This window comes from Puma concolor, chromosome C1, assembly GCF_028749965.1.
Source record: "Puma concolor isolate L17-30 chromosome C1, mPumCon1.1.hap2, whole genome shotgun sequence".
Lineage (NCBI taxonomy): Eukaryota > Metazoa > Chordata > Mammalia > Carnivora > Felidae > Puma > Puma concolor.
The window spans coordinates 213,408,740-213,427,067 of record NC_141674.1 but is presented as its reverse complement, the minus strand read 5'-3'; the positions used below and the strand labels follow the sequence as shown (position 1 = coordinate 213,427,067).

Sequence of the window (18,328 nt, the reverse complement as noted above, 5' to 3'; positions counted from 1 at the left end):
CACACACCCACCCCTGAAGCCCATTTTCGGGCTCCCGTAGTCCTAATGTGAAACCAGTCGTCTCGAGGTGCTGGTGCTGTGAGTCCAGCACAGAAGACCTCCCTTTCTCACACGAACTTGGCTTCTCTTTGGTCTTATGTAGCCCTTTTTATTTTCCAAACTTCCTTTCAAGTCCTGTTCACGTTATCCAGAACATTCCACATGTGTGCAGGTCTGTAAACAGTTCATACTTTGACACTCTTGACCTGTGCCGGGCAGGAGATTATGTCCCATTCATCCATTTATTTTCCTGCTCATACAGGTTGGTGTTTTTTGAAAGGGCCCAGAGCATTGCTCAGTAATCCTGAGCTCACAGCGCGTGCCTCAGAGGGCAGTGTCCTGCTTCTCCTTATCCTTTATCTCTCTTCCACCGTGACACCTGCTCCTTTTTAGGACCACCCACCACATGCCCAGCAGCAGACTTTCTTACTTTTCTTCACGTGTTTTCTAACTTGTGCCTACAATAAGCCATGGGGTACGTGTTGCCATTTTCATCTTATAAATGAAGAAACGAAGTCTCAGGGAGGTCAAATAAATGTTGCAGCTAGGATTGAAGGCAAGGTTGGCGTGATCCCAAGACCCACACTTCTTCCACTGTTATGCTGGAAGATAATCCCATGGATGTTTTCTTCAACTAATTTATTGCTGATTTTTAAATATTTTTATAAAAGGAATACATTATTCTTTTGAAAGAAGCTGGAAAAGACGGAGAAGTATAATGAAGGAAATAAAAATACTTGTGATTCTGCCTCCCATTGACCTCTACTGTTAGTGTGTTCTTGGGTGAGGCAGACTTGGGTCTAGACTTGAGCTCACCCAGCTGGTGATGCCAATTTCCTATAAAGCAGAGAGAGAAAATGATGGATCTTCAGTTGGTTGTAATGATTAAGTGAGATGTTTTCAAAGAGCTTAACATAGGAAGGCAGCAAATTCGTCATTACTATCACTCTGCCTTGAGCTTTTCAGTGTATAGATAAGCACTTTGAGTTCACATGTGACTGTACTATATGGGTAGGTCCTGTTTGGCCAACTGCTTTTGTTCCCTTGTTGGAACAAAACATCTCTTGGGGCTCCTGGATGGCCCAGTTGATTAGCCATCCAACTCTTGATTTTGACTCAGGTCATGTTCTCGCAGTTTGTGAGTTGGAGCCCCACATTGAGCTCTGTGCTGACAGTGCAGAGCCTGCTTGGGATTCTCTCTCTCCCTCTCTCTGCCCCTCCTATGCTCGTGCTCTCACGCACACACACACTCGCTCTCAAAATAAATAAATAAATTTAAAAAAAGAAGAAAACATCTCTCCATCTCACTAAGAGTTGAGTATTTAAGTTGTTTCCCATTTTTTTTTTTCTTTTATAAATTGTTTTGTCTACTTGTGGGACAGAGAGAGAGTGTGGGGGTAGGGCCTCTGGCTATAGCTATAACATTTTATTTCTTTAAAAAAAAACCTGAATAACAATCTAAAGCAAAAATGGTTCAATATGAACTTTATTAACTTTGAACAGTATTAACTTTGAGTGGTGGGTACCTGGGGGTTGTGCTTATTTAATGAACCTTTTTCTAAATGTATAGTATTTGGTCATTTAACATTTAAAAGTTCTGATGCTGAGATGAACGTCCTTGTATATAGGGCTTTACGCATTTATAGGACAATTTCCCCAGCATAAATTCTAAAAATTGGAATTTCCGGGTCCATTAAGTCTACACAAGGGTTGAGTATCAATTTGCACATCCTCATTTCTGCACACATATCAGCTGTGGTTATCAAATATTTTATTTATTTATTTAAAAAAAATTTTTTTAAGGTTTATTTATTTTTGAGGCAGAGAGAGACAAAGCATGAACAGGGGAGGGGCAGAGAGAAAGGGAGACACAGAATCTGAAACAGGCTCCAGGCTCTGAGCTGTCTGCACAGAGCCTGACGCGGGGCTCTAACCCATGGACCATGAGATCATGACCTGAGCCAAAGTCGGATGCTCAACCGACCAAGCCACCCAGGCGCCCCTCAGCTGTGGTTATCAAATATTTTAAATACTGTTTGGAATGGATAGAGGAATTGCATTTTTAAAGAATTATGAAAGTAAATAATTTTCTATTTGTCTTTGGTAGATTCCTTTTTAAATTTTTTTTTGAAGTTTATTCATTTTTGAGAGAGAGAGAGAGAGACAGAGCGTGAACAGGGGAGGGGCAGAGAGAGAGAGAGGGGGAGACACAGAATCCAAAGCAAGCTCCAGGCTCTGAGCCGTCAGCACAGAGCCCGACGCGGGGCTCGAACTCCCGAGCCACGAGATCCTGACCTGAGCCGAAGTCGGACGCTCAACCGACTGAGCCACCCAGGCGCCCCGGTAGATTCCTTTTTATATTTTTGCCCATTTTTTCTATAGTGTGTTCCTGGTTTTTCTTAATGATTGGTAAGAGGCTCTTGTATGTTAAGGACATTAGCCCTTGATCTGGGTTATCCATAGAAAATAATTCTTCCCAGTTGGGGTGGCCCTTGTATTTTAGGTTGCTGAAGCAAGGTCAGTGAAGACCTTCCTGTTACAAAGGTCACAACTCACACCCAGGCCTTTGCTTACTTTCGCCCCAGACCTGCAGTGGAAGTCCGGTCACATGGCGGAGAGCCTCACCAACATGCCCCGGCACTCCCTCTACATCATCATCGGGGCCCTCTGCGTCGCCTTCATCCTGATGCTCATCATCCTCATCGTGGGCATTTGCCGCATCAGCCGCATCGAGTACCAGGGCTCTTCCCGGCCAGCCTACGAGGAGTTCTATAACTGCCGCAGCATCGACAGCGAGTTCAGCAATGCCATCGCCTCCATCCGGCACGCCAGGTGGGCTGCGTGGGGAAGGGAGGGGGGCGGAGGGGAGAGCCCGCTGCCATCTGGGTGCATTCCTGGGAGCCGGGTGGTGTTGCGAACAGGAATCCACACCTGCAAAGAGGATTTCATAGACGAAAGCATAGGTTCAAGGCATACTGGGGACAGATAATGGGGCTGCTTTATAATTTGCTGCTAGCTTACTGTTTGCATTGAATACATTCATTCATTTAATTTGTGTTTATCCGTGCTATAAATAGCCGATTCTTAATCACTGTGTAGGAAACGTTTTTTGATGATTGCTTTTTGGAATGTCTTTAGCTGTGCTCTCCAAACAGCATAGGTAAGCAGTGACATTCGATTTAGCGGCTTCCTTAAGGAATGACAAACAGCTTTCATCCTGCTGTTGGTGTACATATTCTATAAAACGATGTCCTTTTCTGGAGGAAAGACTCCTGGAGGGACGAGGTACCACACCAGTGGTGCCACAGAGAAAGCAGGAGTCGGGTGTCCGAAGTGTGGCATTTAGTCCCAGCCACCCCATTACTTGACTCTATTTCACACAGACCATTCAAGCCTCTGCAAACACTGGTCCCTGAACAGTGAAAAGTCCTGTCTCCCTTAGTCAAGGCAATCAAATTAAATTACAAATAGTAAAGGCTTGTATAAAGAGATAACATCCTATGTATTTCTCCAAATCTGTAACACTAACAAAATCAGCTAATCTTTTTTTTTTTACTTTTAAAAAACTTTTTAAAATTATTATTTATTTTTGAGAGAGAGAGAGGGAGACACTGAATCTGAAGCAGGCTCCGGGCTCGAAGCTGTCAGCACAGAGCCTGACGCGAGGCTCGAACTCACAAACCGTGAGATCATGACCTGAGCCGAAGTTGGACGCTTAACCGACTGAGCCACCCAGGCGCCCCCATATTTTATTTTTGCACAGGATATTTAGTACAAAAACGAGCGCACCAGGGTTTGTTAAAGGAAAGCTGTTTTCTCTTTTAATTGCTAGAATGATCTAAAGTGCACAATTCAGGAAGTCTGTGCTGTAGTAAAGAGCGGGCTGAGCTCGGTGTCTTCAGATTGGGGTCATGAGAGCTAGTAGCTGCAATACCTCTGTTGGGAGGCCGTGTAGTCGTCTTGATCAAAACACACGCAGCTCCGGATTCTGTCTGAACGGTACAGAGGCTACGAGGTTCAGAAAGTTTGCTTTCTGCGCAAGGAAATCCCCAAACCAGTTCTGAGTCAGGCCCTACGTGCTGCTCATCACTGACTCCTTCCTTGAAGGGTCAGCTTAACAGCACAGCCTCCGGGAAGCCCTGAGGCCAGTCCCTGCACGTCTTGTTTGTTTGACTCGTCCGCCAGCCTGTACATAAAGGGCCGTTTTCTTTCCGTCTCCAGCGGGTGCTGGCACACAGTCGACCCTCCTTCCTACAATCTGAGGTCTGTAGTGAAAGGACGGTCTCTGTCAGGGGTTGGTGCGGGATGTCTTGACCTGCCTGAGAGGTGACGTCATTCCAGGGCAGCAGCCTCCCAGGAGTGCTGGAGGTTCTCAGAAATCACTGGGTGAGAGGTGAAAGGTGTAAAAAGTGGAGGCGAGGAGGCAAGCTCCTCTGTTGCTCAAGAGTCTTCTCTCTCTGTTCCCGGAGGTGCTGAGCTCACCGGGAAGGAGCGGAATCGGCGGCGTGACACCGGGATGTGTTGGGAGACCCAAGAAATCCGGTTCCCTCCACCCCCGGAGGGATCTCTGGCCAAGATCCTTTTGTGTTCAAGAGGAGTATTTTATTTCAGCCCTAGCATAGTTAAGGATAGATTCTTCTGAGCTTCCCGCTTAGATAGCCCGCTAGGAAGATATTTAGCTGGATAGTCTTGGAAGGAAAGAATTAACTTAAAAGCATTTGCAGACCTGGTTCTTATTTGGTGCTGATTTTTATCAAAAATATTTACTGCAGAATTCCTAACCAGTAAGCTCCTCCATGCACCAGTGACTACCGATAAAGCCACTGAAGTTAATACAATACCTTCCCAGATATCTGGAACGTTCCCTCATAAACGTTTACTCAGCTACGACCTGTGGTTTCTACAGCCTGGCTGTCTAGAGGTCCTGGCTGGGTCTCTGGCTGGTTGGCCCCTTTTCACTCCTTTTTCCTGGAAACCCTAGAGAAGCACTGAAAAAAAAAATTAACTCTTTTTGCTGTTACCTCCTCCCTAGTTTTCAGCAGTGACCTGTAGCTTGCTCCCACTTCCCAGCCTGTCTCCCAGCTGCTGGCCTGGAGGTGACATGGGATCTGAATGCCATCAGCTGAGCAGCCACGCAGGACGAATACTGAGTGGGTCATCTGTGGCATTCACGAGTGACCGAGACAGCGTCTGGTGATTCTGATGTCAGCTCTCAGTTGATGCCGGTGCTGGGCTGTGAGGAGCCCGTTTCTCTCTCTGATTAAGAGTCATGTGTTCTGTGGCTGCTTTGCTGATCCCTCGGGCCGGAGAGAGTTTGCAGCTGACCAGTGGGAGCGCACGGGCATTCCAGGCTCTGGAGCGAGGTCACATCTCGGCTGCAGATTGCTCTCTGCTCCCCCAGCGCTAAGCACCTGGTCACACAAAACAGAACCAGGGAAGCTGAGAGAGGACCCGGTCACGTTTTCTCAAAGAGCATCTCTGGCTTTGGGCCTTTCTCAAGGTCAGATCCGCCTGCTTTCCCTGTGGTGGTGTTTTAGCTCTTGACTTCCAGGGGCACATGAGCTGGAAGAGAGCACAGTCTCGATCTGCCTGAGAATTGGCTGCCGTATGTTTTAGTGAAATAACGTGGGCAAGACTTGTCACCAGATAATCTTTGGGATGTCAGGGACATTAATGCTATCGTGGCCACAACTTCCATCATTCCTTCTAGTTTTTGTTGACATGGCCAGACACTCCGCTGAATCCTTTGGAGAGAGGGACCGTGAGTGATTCTTAGGGTCTTCAGCAAGGGTCCGCAGAATACCTCAGCTGGTTCAGACCGTGTATCCTCTGGGTGCCTGTGACTGTTCGGCTCGGCCTTTATAGTGTGAAAGTAGCAGAGACACATTATGAATGGGTGCAACTGTGTTCCAATCAAACTGTATTGAAAAACAGGCAACAGGCTGTGATTGGTTTGCAGGCTATCGATTGTTAACCCCTGGTCTACGTTATAATTTTCTCTATTTTCCAAAAAGATTTGTTTTATATTTAAAATGTACCTTTATGATAAGAAAAAAAAAAACTCTCATGTTATTTGAAGGAATAGTCACATAAATATTCCTGCAATAACACAGGCAAGCTCTTTTATTGGTTTAGTACCTGAGAGTGTTTGTTTCTTTTTCAGGTTTATTGATTTATCTTGGGAGAGAGAGAGAGAGCAGTCGAGCATGCGAGCCAGGGAGGGGCAGAGAGAGAGGGAGAGAGAGAATCTCAAGCAGGCTCCACGCTGTCGGCTCAGACCCCGATGTGAACCCATCTCATGAACCGTGAGATCAGGACTTGAGCCGAAATCAAGAGTGGGACGCTTAACCAGCTGAGTCACCCAGCGTCTGAGAGTTTAAATGGACTTCTATAGGTGTTAGCTTCTTTCTTAACACCCACCCAGTTCTGAGAGAGCAGGAAACTATAAAAAGCTATTGGTATTAGAAATGTGAGTATGAATGCACAGTCCCGTTTTACTCGATGTAAGCTTGCCACAGTGATGGGTGGAGGAGATTCAAGGAAAGTCTTGGTTCACTCTATTGTGTTTTAAAAACCACTTTAGCTTCTGTGTGGTAGCTACCGCACTTTGCGCGGAGACCCCTGTACATCCCTGGAGGAAGTGGAATGGACTTCTCAGGAGCGAGTTAAAGGACTCCAGCTCCAAGACAGTGCCAAGTTCCCTTTGTAACCAGCATTATACTTCATTCCCATACTGGTGTGGAGTTGATCTCAGTAGCACCGGGCACAAAGCCAGTTACCTGTCTAGATATGAAGTGAGGCTCCTTGTTCTTGTCCATGTCGACCGTGTGGCCGCTCCCGGCAGGGCTCAGCCCTTGCCTCGTTTTTCTCAGCGGACCCCAAACACCCCTCCTCAAACCTGCCCTGTCGATATTCAGCCCCATGACCGCAGTTTAAGGTCACAGCCCTTTGAATTATAGCTTGTTGGTAGATTGCATAACACGGAGGCATTTAACTTTCTGGATTTTGAAGAAACAGGTTCTTCTTCAAACTATGAAATCACATAAAAAATGAAACGGGTATCTTGGGGCGGCTGGTGGCTCAGTCGGCTAAGCGTCTGACTTCAGTTCGGGTCATGATCTCGCGCTTCGTGAGTTCAAGCCCTGGGTTGGGCTCTGTGCTGACGGCTCAGAGCCTGGAGCCTGCTTCGGATTCTGTGTCTCCCCTTCTCTCTGCCCCTCTTCCATTCACTCTCTGTCTCTCTCTCAAAAATAAATAAACATTAAAATTTTTTTTAAATAAATGAAATGGATATCGTAAACACATATTCAACCTATTAAGTCACTTGGATTTTTCCTCTTGGTCAGCCGACTGATTAATAGGCTGCGTGTGATTTGCTGGCCCTCCCATCAAATCGGGAAACTGCCCCATGGTTACTATGGGAAGAGGGCTTTTCACAGGGATTGTCCTATTTTGTTTAAAATGATCTAGTGGTATGTTGTTACCGACGGGTCTGGCTATTTTATGAGACCTAGATTGTCAAAGTATTTGCGCCCTAAAGTAGCTTCTGAAATTTTCAGCGTTGGGAGAAAGTATCCGGATCTAGTTGGCTTCTACACTCTTGTTCCTTTCCGTGGTCTCAGATATACGCAGGCCTCATGCAGTTTAGATAAACAGACTCCAGGCTGGACTCCAACCCAGGTTTATGGATGCACAATCCCAGGCCTCAGTGAGCCTTCACGTTTTAGCTGTGATTTCATTGAAAGCTTTTTAATCTTTCAGTAATACCCTTGGATTTCTTGGTGGCAGAACACATGAACTCATTAGTCTGTATTTTGCCCGGTGCCCATCTGGCACGGTTTATGCCTTTGTGCCCCTGAAGACCGGTAAATCTTGAGTGAATCGGAACAAAAGATGGATGAATGTTTAAGAACCAAAGGTCATATGAAGAATGCAATGTTTTCCCATCTCCCACTGTCTTCTACTCCTCACTGTATGTGAGAGGGTGGACTTCCCAAGAAAGCAAAGGAAAAACTAGGGATGGGGGTGGGGGTGGGTAGGGTGGAGGCTGTGGTAAATGAGCCCCTTGAAGTGTTTGGGGCCCATCCGACCCACCATTTTAAAATTTCAGATTCTTTACGTATTTCCTTTGTGAATCCGTTGGACTTGGAACAGTTAAAAAGAGTTGTCTCTACTAATGAGGAGGGGAGGTGGGCAAGTGTGGAAGATTGTTTAAGTCATACTGCACTCCAGGGACTTAGGGAAGGTGAGGTCTTCAGTGGGAAGAGACCACCCAGAAGTTGAATTGGCTTTATTTTCATAATCTCCATCTTAAGACTGGTTTGGCAGGAAGTCCTGAAATTGGATTTTGACACCCCTTGGCTTCTAAGCATCAGTCCTGCTGTTGTGGGGATTTTGATATATACAGATCTTTTGGGACAATGGCTTGTGCTCAAAGAAGGCGATGGCTTGTGTGTATGTGGGGGGTGGGGAGGAACAGGTGGGCGGGGTTGGACGGTGGGTAGCAGGGTGTGGACAGACATCTCCTTATTGGAAGTCCTTTCCTCCATATCCCCTTCTCCTTATGGTGGGACCTCCGATGACCTCTGAGCCTTTACAGCTCTCCTGCAAGTCCCACGGGAGAGGCTGTCTGTCCATAGTCCAGGGAGCACCGCCCGCCATTCTGTATTCCAGACACTAGAATGGATGTAAAATAAACTTGCCTCTCCAGATAGTTAAGGGTCTCAGAAGAAAAAGACAAATAGATACACGTTTTCTTGAAGCTTATTGTAGAGCTGTCATGCCTGGCTGCTTTGCCAGGATTTAACCTCGAAGCTTCAACATTAATTTGGGCTCCACGGTTCATGAAATCCATTTTTTTACCTCCTGCCCTGGAGACTAATATCTCCGCTCGTTCAGTGTTATATCCAGGTCTCTTAAATTTCTGTGCTTGCTAGGGAATGTATTTCTCAGAGTATGTTTATCATTCCATCTGATTCTTGAATCTAAATTATTCTCACCACTTGCCTTTAGTAAGGCTTGACATCCAGTGTTCATCTAACCAGAGTCTTCTCTCTCTCTGTGTGGTTTCAGGTTTGGAAAGAAATCCCGGCCTGCGATGTATGATGTGACCCCCATCGCCTATGAGGATTACAGCCCCGATGACAAGCCCCTGGTCACACTGATTAAAACAAAAGATTTGTAATCTCTTTTGGGGGGGGGAATTATTTTTCAAAAAAGATGGGCTACCACCCTCATTTAAATATTTTTAAGAAAATAAAAAGCTTAAATTTGAAATGGTAGCTGCTCAAGAGTTTTCGGTAGACTATCGAAGAACTAATTTTCTGCAGCTTTTAGTTTGGAAAAAATATTTTAAAAACGAAATTTGTGAAACCCATAGACTACGTTTTAATGTACTTTCCGCTCTTTAAACTGTATGCTTCGACTAGTGCGTGCTTCTCCCACGGGGGACACCGTCATGAAACCCAGATGGTGTTTCATGAAGTTTCTATGTGACTTGTGAGTGCCAGCTTTCTGAGTAGTTAGGAAACATGTAGAGTATGACCCATATAACAGTATAGCCGTCACCTAAAAAGAAGTCTGAAATGTTTGTTTCGTGAAAAAGAAACTAGTTACATTTATTATTCCTAACCCGAATGAAATTAGCCTTTGCCTTATTCTGTGCATGGGTAAGTAAATTATTTCTGCACCGTTTTGTTGAACCTTGCAGAAATGTTCCTTTGAGTTTGTGTTTGTCACTTTCGTAACAGTGGCCGAGCTAGGCCTTGAAAACCATGCATAGGGAAAGGGCCTGGTGAGGCAAGTTATGATCGCATCGAATCTATATTTTCTTTAAAAAGTCAAGGTTTTTATATCGTGAGTAAATTAAATTTACGTTGGAGTTGTTTGTTGCTAAGAGGTAGTCAATATAAGAGAGTACTAGTTCCTTCGTAGTGTGTATTTCTCATAATGCATCTTTATTTACATCCAGGACATGTCCGTGGCTGTATTGGATTGATATGTGCTTCTTCTGATTCTTGCTAATTTCAAAGAATATTGAATAAATGTTACCAAGTCCAGGATGCGCTTGTCCCTCGTTCTTTTAAAATTACAGAAAACATTTTGGGTTTGCTATTCATTGTCAATCTCCTTGTTTTTCACATCTTAAATATTTCAAGGAGTACGTTTCTGTGCCTTCTAGGAGCCCTCCTGACCTCCTGATTGCCAGTGACCCATCCCTCCGTTCCTTTAAACATGAAAGGTGGGGGGGGGGGCGGAAGATAAGAATTCTCATTTCCGCATTTACACCAGAACTTGCCCGTGACATGCAGCACGCGTGGCCGCTGAGGTGCTTTGGAACGTGGAAATGCTTGTAGGCATGATGTTCGGGGGACCTGCGGCCCCAAGAAATGTTTCCTAAGCGCTGGGTCCAGTGGAGGTCAAGTGAAATGGCCTTAGCAAACAGCAGTTTGGTCCTGAGGAACTTGAAGGCAGCTTAGAACCGCCCTACGTTCAATTCTATTTTGCATCCAAATGCTGCGCCCAAGTCTCGGAGTCATTTTTTAAAATTTTTTTTTATTTTATCTTCACTTGGGAATGTTTGGTAAGGCCAGGGAAAAGTCCCTGAAACCAGGTGCGAGGGAGGATTTCGGGCAAAAAGTGTTTAAGATGCTTTCCTCTCCCTCTCTTCCCTCAAACATCTGTCCCTAATCCTACAGATGATATAGCAACACACCCACGCTCTGATTATTAAGCGGTAGCGTGCGTATGTTAATATTTTTAGTTCGTATAAGTGTTTAGAAACGAACTTAGAATATGAACACGGGCGGTTGAGCATCCATGGGAACATCACAGACCTTGCTTATTTCCATCTCCTCGTCGGAAACTGTTGGTGGCGCGGCACACAGACCCTGCATGCACCGGAGGGGGCCTAGGGACTTGGGTGGGGGGTGAATTCATCCCCCCCTCCCCCCCACATCCCGGACTCATGCCCCCCCCCCCCCCCCGCCGCCATGCCCCAGGGCCATCTCTGCCCCGCTGGGTCTTCCTTTGGAAGCTGCCCCATCCCACCGTCTCAACCCTTCTCAAAGTCGCTCTATGTGGTGTCCCTCGAAGAGCTTGTGGGAAATCTTTTGCCAATCGCCGTCTGTCTTTTTAAAGCAAATTAATGGAGCCTGCTAATTCAGATTACTGCCCTCAGACAGTCTGAGGGGCCGACCCCAAACACATTCAGTAATAAGACGTCCCACTGAGCATTTGTGTGTCAGGCAGATGGTGACCCTGGCTATCAAGGTCATGGCTCCTTTTGAACCAGCAGTTCAAAGAAACAAATGGAATCGCACCGCTAAGAGCCGGTGAAGGAAGGTAAACTGCCCTTGGGCGGCTGATTTGTAGCAGAGTGGATCGGAATCTTGCTGCGACCGTTTCCCTGCTAACGACTTGGGCAGAAACTCCGGACCTACGCCTCAAAACTTGGAGAATGGGGATAAACCATAGGACCTCCCGCAGGATCGTCGTGAGGATTAGGTGCCAGGATGTATTTAGATCCCTCTGCTCACCGGCAGCTCCCATTACGCATTCGGCACGTTCGCCGTTGCTGTCGTCCTTGTGCTTAGTTTAGGTACAGACCATTTCCAAGGTAGTCAGTTAGCTTGCTTTGGATGGCTGTGCCTGTGATCTTGGAGCCAGTGCGTTGTGGACGGTGGATGAGTTAGTGGTCCTCGTAAAGCCTGGGGCACTTTCTGCGAGTGTGTGAGACGCTCTTTGGTCAAGTCGTTACCTCACACTGTTGGTGAAAAAAGCGTTTGATGAGCGAGAGTAAATACCTGCCAGGACTTGTTGAACTGGTGACAGTCTCATGACTCAAGTGGGGTTGGAATTAGCCCTTTTCTAACGTGGGTTTTCACAAGGCAACTGTACGTCACAACAGGGATCCTCGCCTTCAGAGGTGTTCCAGCTCGTTTTGTAGTTTTTACGGAAGCTCTTGATTCTTGCAAGGAGATGGCACACACAGATAAATGATCTCCAAGTGATTTTAACAGTTGGGAGCTGGTTTTTTGACATGCGTACCAAGGTCTCTGCTCATCACAACCAGGCTTGCACCTGCTGGCCTTGGATCACGGACCCTGACCCCCCTCAGTGGAATAGGGACCTACTTTTAATTTCTTGGGGAAACTCCGTACTGTTTTCCATAGTAGAACCAGTGGAAATGTGCTAAGATGATCTGACTCAACAGAGTGCCAGCCATCTTGCCTCATCTGCACCCCTCCAGTGGTTTCTGGGGGAATGGACAGTAAGAGTTCCACGGAGGACAGTTTGAAAAATACTACCAGCGAATCTGTCCCCAAGACTCTCATTCCCCAGCGTGTCAATCCACCCATCTATGCAACAGGTGTTAGTGGAGCACTCGGCAGGTGTGAGGCCGTTGCCGGGGAAGTCTCCTTGACATGTCACTTCCAAGCCAGGACCTGAAAGATGGGTGACAGAGGGCGAGGTAAAGGGAAGCTTCCAAGAATGAGAGTGGACACTTCTGAGGGACTCAGAGGAGTCAGGCCAGAGCAGCGCATACAAGGTCAAGATTCGCCTGTGCTGCTCTATGACCCAGCAATTTCGCTCCTAGGTAAATGTCCAAGGGCAACAAAAATGTGTTTAAAAAAAGCCTTATGCAACTTTCCATAATAGTCCCCAACATAGTAGAAAATGAATAAAAGGACAAAACGGAAAGAGGTACTGAAATGCAGCAATGGGTCTGAATCTCGCAGGTGTAGGTATTGAGCCAAAAAGTCAGACACAGCACGGGACATAATGCATGACTCCATCTATGTAAGATTCCAGATGGGGCACAACCAGCGTGTGGTGCTAGAAATCCAAACCTGCTACTTCTGAGTGCAGAGGGCAGGGGAAGGACTGGAAAGGTCCCAAAAGGACATTTCTGGAAGATGGAAACGGTCTGTATTTTGATTCCAGTGATAGTAACAAGAGAGTACACATTTATCTAAAGTGTACGCTGAAGATCTGTGCATTTTACTGTATATGAAGTTTTAACAATCAATAAAGTTTTAAAAACATTGCAATTGGGGTGCCTGGGTGGCTGGGCCCGTTGAGCATCTGACTTGAGCTCAGGTCACGCTCTCCCAGTTTGTGGGTTCGAGCCTCACATCGGGCTCACTGCTGTCAGCGTGTAGCCTGATTCAGGTCTTCTCTCCCTCTCTCTCTGTCGCTCAAAAATAAATAAACCTTTAAGAAAATGAAATAAAAGCAACAAGCTCATGCAAAAAAACGTGCAACAAGGAAAGCGGGTAGGTTGAAGACAGAGAAGTGGGCAGGCTTCTGGGGGCGGGGAGGGTCAGACTTCCGGTGTGCTAGGACAGGGAGAAGGTGGAGGTCGTGTGTTGGTGAGGGAGGGTGGCCACGCTGCAGGTGGTGCAAGGAGAAATTAAATTCAGTTAGCGCGTTATAACCCTCAGTTTCTGGATTGAATCAGCAACTCCGTGATTTGGCAAGGTAGGTTTTGCTGGTATGAATTTTCATGCTAGTTGTTCAAATTTTCTAATCCACGGATTCAGATTGAACCCACAAACACATTCCCAGACTGTTAGGTGGCAGTAGGAAATGACTGACAAACAATTGTCATCTTTCTGTTGGCTTATTAGAAAATGTCCAGGGGCGCCCGGGTGGCTCAGTCGGTTGGGTGTCCGACTTCCGCTCGGGTCATGATCTCGCGGTCCATGAGTTCGAGCCCCGCGGCGGGCTCTGTGCTGACCGCTCAGAGCCTGGAGCCTGTTTCGGATTCTGTGTCTCCCTCTCTCTCTGCCCCTCCCCCGCTCGTGCTCTGTCTCTGTCTCTCAATAAACATTAAAAAAAAATTAAAAAAAAAAAAAAAAAAGAAAGAAAATTTCCAAATTGCTCAAGAGGATGTCCGCAAAATTGAAATCCTTCTTATTAAACTAGTCCATGTGGAAGATATTCCATGGGCAAATTATTTTTTAATAAGGCAATTTCCTATTTTCCTGAGTCAAAATACCTCTTAACAATTTGAAATTCTTCTAGTGTGGTTACCCTATACTGGAGCCCATCTTTCAGAAATGTGACTTCCATGGGGAGTTTCTGTTAAGCCATTACCGCGTGATCTTTCAGGCAGCGCGATGCGTGTAACTCCCTTAGGGACAGAAGGGCGTGATAAACATACAGAGTGGTCCTTCGATCAAACTGAGTTTTAGGCAGACCTGCTTTAACACACACACACACACACACACACACACGTATACGCACGCACGCACACACATTCTACGGAGGTTGTGCTCCGTAGCCCTCGCTCTGCTCATGAGCTGACTGAGGTCCAAGAAAACTGGAGAATGACTTACCCAAGGTCAGTGGGACACCAGTGCTGTTAAGGAACAGAAAATGGGTTCATGGAGCGGGAAGGGATGGACACCAGAATTCCTGGCACGTTGCACATAATAAATAGTGACACGCTATTATGCCTAATGGGCTCTGGTCTGCACCGGCCATCTCGGGGTCAGCTGCGTGCACGGAAGACGAGGGGTGGGATATAGAGAAATCAGGAACTGTCTTGCGGAGAAGTTACTTCATGTAACTTCGCTTATTTACGACACGAACGCGTTAGCACAGCTCGATTTCCAGAAGACTCACGAGGGCTTCAGCTGTGAACTGGGGGGATTAAGTGTAGAAAGCTTTCAGCGCAGAATGATATTGATGTGGCAAGGCTTCTTTCCCTCAAATCAGGCAGCTGAGGACTTGACATAGGGGCTTTGTTCTTCGTATGAATTTTAAGGTGTGTTACAAGTGGACTGGCCTTAATTTTCAAATCGTCTCTGATGCGGGTGATGAGAACTACTTACGAAACAGAATAAGAACTGCAATTGAAACAGGTTTAAATGTGGGCCTGTCCAGTTTAGAGGTGGTGGGTAAGCCGGAGGCCTAAGGTGACGGTTTCTGTACAAATAGGCCCAGTTGCTTTTCAAGTCCTCACATTCAGGGTTCAGCGGACTCAACCTCTCTTGAAAGGCTACCACTACTTAGATGCTCTCTATGAAGGGTCGGGTGGTCTCCACGCCATTTGTCATGGTCCTTCTAGGTGGAACTGCGTCACTTCTCTTTGTTCCACATGGCTCTCCCACCCCATCTCATCTGGGCCGGTAGAAGAACATCGGTGAACCTTCCCAGACCCTAATGCGCCCTTACCCTATTTCTTTATTTTCATTGTTCCAAATGAATGTGTTTGCATCAACTCAGAGCTTCCCAAACTTGCCCAGTGATGGAAATCAGAGGCGTGTTTATGACAATGATAGACTCCATGACCTTCTTCAGTAGAGTGATTCAACAAACAGGGATTCTGGGCTTGCTAAGGGCCATGTTCTAGTAACTTAGGATGAACATACGGACTCAGGTTGATGGTCTTCAGGGAACGGCGGTTGTGGAGGAGGGTGTGTTGGAAGTTTTGGGTACGAGGCGGGCAGAGGGTACAGAATGTTGAAGAGTCAGACGTGGCTATCCGCGTGCTCAAGGTTGGGCCTGCTGCATGGACAGGGCTCTATGGGCCAGCTCAGAGGAGGGAGGCTCTGTCTCGCAGGAGAGAGTAATAAAGCAAATGATCACTGGTTATTTCTGCCCCAGCCCTGACTGTCCTTTTTATAAAGAATTTTTTTAATGTTTATTTATTTTTGAGAGATAGAGATCAAGCGGGGAGGGGCACAGAGAGAGGGAGACACAGAATCCGAAGCAGGCTCCAGGCTTTGAGCTGTCAGCACAGAGCCCAACACGGGGCTCGAACTCACGGACTGGGAGATCATGACCTGAGCTGAAGTCAGACGCTTAACCGAGCCACCCAGGCGCCCCCTGACTGTCCTTTTTAAACCTTCTGCATTAATTTGGCTACTGCCAACTGATGCAAGGGCACAAGAATTCATGCTGAGCAAATTGCCCTCAGGGGCTGGGGCCCTCGGTGTTTTTAAAAGCCCCCTCTCACTTGCAGTGAACTTGCAAATGCCAAGGACAAGGTTCAAACCAATGAAGGCTTGTTTCAGAGCGGTTGGACATTTGACTCTCTCGTGACAGAAAAACGCCCTGATCTCCCAGTGTCCAAGGACCTCAGACTTTTAATCTGTAAGTTTTCCATTTAATTTATTTGTATTAAAAATAGATCTTTCTGCTCTCAGACCGAAATAACTAAGCTCAGATCCCTCTGTGGCAAAGGAAATGGCCCTGGGGAAGTTGGCAGACATCAGGCTGCTTGGCTGGGTTTGCTTCTTCCAGACCTGGGGGGTGCCTTTCAGGTGATTGTAGCTGGCTGACCTACCTAGGGGCATGAGGTTAGACGGGGAGAGGGTCCTAGCAATCAGGTGTGCCTTTTTAAAATTTTTTTAAATGTGTATTTATTTTTGAGACGGATACAGAATGAGAACGGGTCGGGGCAGAGAGAGAGGGAGGCACAGAATCCGAAGCAGGTTCCAGGCTCTGAGCTGTCAGCACAGAGCCCGACGCGGGGCTCGAACTCACGACCCATGAGGTCATGACCTGAGCCAAAGTTGGACACTCAACCGACTGAGCCACCCAGGTGCGCCTTTGAACTGCGTTCCACTCAGCTTCTCTGAGCCTTGCACTTGAAGTAGATTAGTTTTTAAGCTGCTCGTTAAGTCAAAGGCACTGGAGGCCATTGCTGTTCCTTCTTACCTTTGTTCCACAGACGAAAGCATCTTTTTTGCTCTTCTGTTCAGGAGAAAGCCTCCTCCTTCCTGAATGGCGATGAGAAATGGACGTGCTGTGTGCTCTGAGAAGGATTCCCCGGCACTCAGCAAGTGTCCCCAGAGAGCACCTCGGAGCAGGGGTGACTTCCAAAGAGCCATTTTCCTCTTGTTGGCCAGCAAGCTCTAACGTGTCCAGATAACCCTACTCCCCAGGGAACTGACCTTCTGTCTCACGTGCATATTACTGAACCACGTTAGTATATTTACAAAAGGCCTCCTTCTCCAGAGATAAGACATACAGGCCTTCCACCATGCACAGAGCTTGAAATTGGTCAGGGGGGCCTCGGGGATGGCTTCCGTTCTGCACTTCTCCTCTGTGCCCACCAAACACCCTTCTGCCGGGCGACCCGTCTGTTTCCAGTAGTGGCCTGTCAGTAAAGGTCCACTCTGCTCGGCTCATCTAAGCCTGCAAGCCTTTTCCCCATTTGGACTTCCATTCTGGCAACAGTGCAGGCATTTTATGCCGCTGAGGACAGTTTGGTGCTTTCACTAGCGTCCTGTTCTGAGGTTTCGAAGACCACGTCGAATGCAGAAGCTACTCTTGGGTCACTTCCCCTTTTAAATTTTTTTTTTTTTCCCAACGTTTATTTATTTTTGGGACAGAGAGAGACAGAGCATGAACGGGCGAGGGGCAGAGAGAGAGGGAGACACAGAATCGGAAACAGGCTCCAGGCTCTGAGCCATCAGCCCAGAGCCCGACGCGGGGCTCGAACTCACGGACCGCGAGATCATGACCTGGCTGAAGTCGGACGCTTAACCGACTGCGCCACCCAGGCGCCCCCTCACTTCCCCTTTTAAACCAGTCATTTCGTTCGTCAAGGAGAGGTCGTGGTGGCTGTACCAGCACTGTTGCTCCCTGGCGGGTGCTTGAGCACAGGGTACAGCCTCCTCCTGAGTCTCAGATTCCTCCTCTGGAGAAGGAGGTGGCTCTTTGCCCTCCCAGACCTGGAGTTCTAGAATTTGCTTTCTTTTCGTTGTCCAAAAGGTCCAGAGGTTTCCTGCCATTGCCGGTTGGTACACTAGTACTGTACAAGAATGGCTTTCAACAAATACATCCAGGTGTGTTCGCGTGTTAACTGTTGGGTGATTGTTCTGCAAGATGCAGAAGACTTTATGTTTTGCACAAATACTTCAAATGCTACCCTTGGTGCCTTCTTCCATCGCCCCTCCTGCTGGAATGTTCTTATAGCACCGATAATATTCTTATTATATCCAAAGCTTACAAAAGTCAGTATGTAAAGTCCTAAAATCCAACGGAGTAGGAAAGGGCACAGGTGATTTACAGAAGTCCATATGCTAAAAAAAAAAGGGAAAGAAAAGAAAATTATAATTCACGGGTAATGAGATACTAAATAAAAGTAAAATAATGAAATGCCAGCTTCCTCTTATAAAAATAGAGAAGTACAAAGTGCCAGAGGGCCATCTTAGGAGCTGTGGAGTCTATCTTTCCCCCAGGCACGGGGGCAATGGCTCCTCTAAAATGTCTAGCTGGGAAGGACTAAGGTTGATGGGGGGGGGGGGCAAGGAAGGGAGGGTGGGACTTT

General features: G+C 47.0%; 1 protein-coding gene across 1 annotated transcript in view; it reads left to right on the top strand.

Annotated features, from left to right (window-relative positions):
• DNER (delta/notch like EGF repeat containing) overlaps nucleotides 1-10,100 on the top strand; it is a 318,800-nt gene extending 308,700 nt beyond the window's left edge. The window contains exons 12-13 of the mRNA XM_025930353.2: nucleotides 2,625-2,871; nucleotides 9,112-10,100. Of these exons, the coding sequence (XP_025786138.2) occupies nucleotides 2,625-2,871; nucleotides 9,112-9,223 (359 nt within the window). The 3' untranslated portion in view covers nucleotides 9,224-10,100. The remainder of the gene's footprint in view (nucleotides 1-2,624; nucleotides 2,872-9,111) is intronic.
• The last annotated feature ends 8,228 nt before the right edge of the window (nucleotides 10,101-18,328 follow it).